A 2,560-nucleotide genomic window follows, 5' to 3' on the forward strand; every position below is an offset into this window, starting at 1 on the left:
TCTCTCTCTCTCTCTCTCTCTCTCTCTCTCTCTCTCTCTCTCTCTCTCTCTTTTACGGTACTGGGGATTGAACTCAGGACCTTATGCTCGCCAGGCAAGCGCTTATTCTACTGAGCTCTCTCCCTGGCCCCAAAACCCTGTCTCAAAGAAAAAGCGACATGCATAGAGCTGAGGTTAGAGTTCACCTGGTCCCGAGCCCAGAAAGTCCCTCATGAGTGGATCTTTTTGGCCGTGAGGCTCCTAGCTCCTGGCTCAAGCAGAGCCCTGGATATTCCTTTCCCTGACATTCCTCTCCTGCTGTCCCCAGGTTGTGTTGGACAACACAGCACTGAATCTGATTGCCACAGACCGCCTGCACATCCAGAACCCATCCTTCTCCCAGATCAACCAGCTGGTGAGCTGGTCCTGGGGCGCCCGCTGTGCCGGCGACACCAGGGAGGTGGGTGCCCCACTCCCGCCCCTCCAGGCCAGGCCGTGACCCTGCCCCATCCCAGGTGTCCACCATCATGTCGGCCAGCACCACCACCCTGCGCTACCCCGGCTACATGAACAACGACCTCATCGGCCTCATCGCCTCCCTCATCCCCACTCCACGGCTGCACTTCCTCATGACCGGCTACACCCCCCTCACCACAGACCAGTCGGTGAGCGCGCGCGCATGGCTGGGTGGTTCCTCCTCTGTCCCAGGCGCTGCTCCTGCACAGGGCAGATGGGGCTCGTCGGACTGCAGGCGGGCAGGGGCTCGGATCCTGGTCCCACAGCAGCAGAGACCCGGGCAGGTGGCACCCAGGGAGCTGCCCAGAGGGCCACCCCCAGCCTGGTCTCTGGGCCACGCCTCCACCATCCCACTTGTCCTCTGGCCGTGGCCTGAGTGCCACCCGGGGCTCTGCAACCCCTCCCCGCCCTCAGGTGGCCAGTGTGAGGAAGACCACGGTGCTGGACGTCATGCGACGGCTGCTGCAGCCCAAGAATGTGATGGTGTCCACGGGCCGGGACCGCCAGACCAACCACTGCTACATCGCCATCCTCAACATCATCCAGGGGGAGGTGGACCCCACACAGGTAGGCACTGGCCTGGGCCCCTTCCCGGCTGCAGGCTGAGTCTAGGCAGCCACTAGCGTCCCTGTGCCCGGCCAGGTGCACAAGAGCCTGCAGAGGATCCGAGAGCGGAAGTTGGCCAACTTCATCCCCTGGGGCCCGGCTAGCATCCAGGTGGCGCTGTCGAGGAAGTCCCCATACCTGCCATCTGCCCACCGGGTCAGCGGGCTCATGATGGCCAACCACACCAGCATCTCCTCGGTGAGCCCGCCCACCCACTGCGACTTCCTCTGTCCCACCCCCGCCCCGTCCTGCCATGCTGCTGCCTGGCTCTGGGCCTGTGCTGTTCCGCTCCCCCGTCCCCTGTGACTCCTGCGCTCTCACACCCCAGCTCTTCGAGCGCACCTGTCGCCAGTTTGACAAGCTGCGGAAGCGGGAGGCCTTCATGGAGCAGTTCCGCAAGGAGGACATCTTCAAGGACAACTTTGACGAGATGGACACATCCCGGGAGATTGTGCAGCAGCTCATCGATGAGTACCACGCGGCTACGCGGCCCGACTACATCTCCTGGGGCACCCAGGAGCAGTGAGCCCGGCGTGCGCCCCATCTGTCTGCCTTACCGATTGGCCCAGGTCCTGCCCGGCCAACCCCCTCAGAGCACAGATCAGGGACCTCGCGGCTGTCGCACACCCAGATGTCACATGTCTGGTGCACTCTTATGTGTTCGTCTCCTTCTGAGACACCCTTAATAAAACACTGGATAGAATTCAAGTCGTCATCTCTTTGGGGGCTTTGGAGCTCGGAGGCTGCTGTCCGTTTCTGCCCCCAACATCCGGGTTCTCTCACATCTAGCACCCTTGGCTCTGAGCTGACAGCTGCCCGGCCCCTCCCTCCGGCAATCCTGGCTGCCTGCAGCCCCTTTTCCCTGTGAGAAGCCCCACAGCCGTGACCCTCCCTGCCTGGTCCTTTCTGGATATAGTTGTGCCTACCAGAGCAGGTGACACCCGCCAGCCGTGTGTGCCCAGGCCAGCGTGCCCTGCTGATGGCTGCACTGAGGCCAGGCCGCCACTCCACCCTCAGCTCCGCACCAGGGCCTTTGGGTTCTTGGTTTTAGGGTGGGGCTGGGGACCAGAGGGCCAGAGTCCTGGAATCGCGTGAGAAGCCCAGGGCCAAAGCCAGTCGGCCAGCGGTGGCTCTGCAGCTGAGCCCTGTGAATCCACCCTCACTGGTGTCCGGGACCTTCCCCTTACAGGGGAGACAGCGGGAAAGTAGCAAATGTACAGACCCAGAGGGCAGGGCAAGTTCTAGACCAGGGGTGGCAAGCCCATGACATGGTGCAGTGGTGGGCTGTGTGTGTCACGAAAGCTCTGCCACACTGTCAGAGCCACAGAAGGGTCCTTGTATCCCAGAGGTACAGATGCCATAGAGAAGGTGTGGTGGTGCACTCCTGTAATCCCAGTACTTAGCAGGCTGAGGCAGGAGGGTCAGTGCAAGTTCGAGGCTAGCCTAGAACCGGGCTACA

At 62.3% G+C, this 2,560-nt stretch overlaps 1 protein-coding gene across 1 annotated transcript in view; it reads left to right on the forward strand.

Annotated features, from left to right (window-relative positions):
* Positions 1-1,809, forward strand: part of Tubg1 (tubulin gamma 1) — a 5,380-nt gene extending 3,571 nt beyond the window's left edge. Inside the window, exons 7-11 of the mRNA XM_004633790.3 lie at positions 308-394; positions 495-644; positions 910-1,062; positions 1,138-1,299; positions 1,430-1,809. Of these exons, the coding sequence (XP_004633847.1) occupies positions 308-394; positions 495-644; positions 910-1,062; positions 1,138-1,299; positions 1,430-1,627 (750 nt within the window). The 3' untranslated portion in view covers positions 1,628-1,809. The remainder of the gene's footprint in view (positions 1-307; positions 395-494; positions 645-909; positions 1,063-1,137; positions 1,300-1,429) is intronic.
* The last annotated feature ends 751 nt before the right edge of the window (positions 1,810-2,560 follow it).

The sequence above is a fragment of the Octodon degus genome, unplaced genomic scaffold (assembly GCF_000260255.1).
Source record: "Octodon degus isolate 3935 unplaced genomic scaffold, OctDeg1.0 scaffold00056, whole genome shotgun sequence".
NCBI lineage: Eukaryota > Metazoa > Chordata > Mammalia > Rodentia > Octodontidae > Octodon > Octodon degus.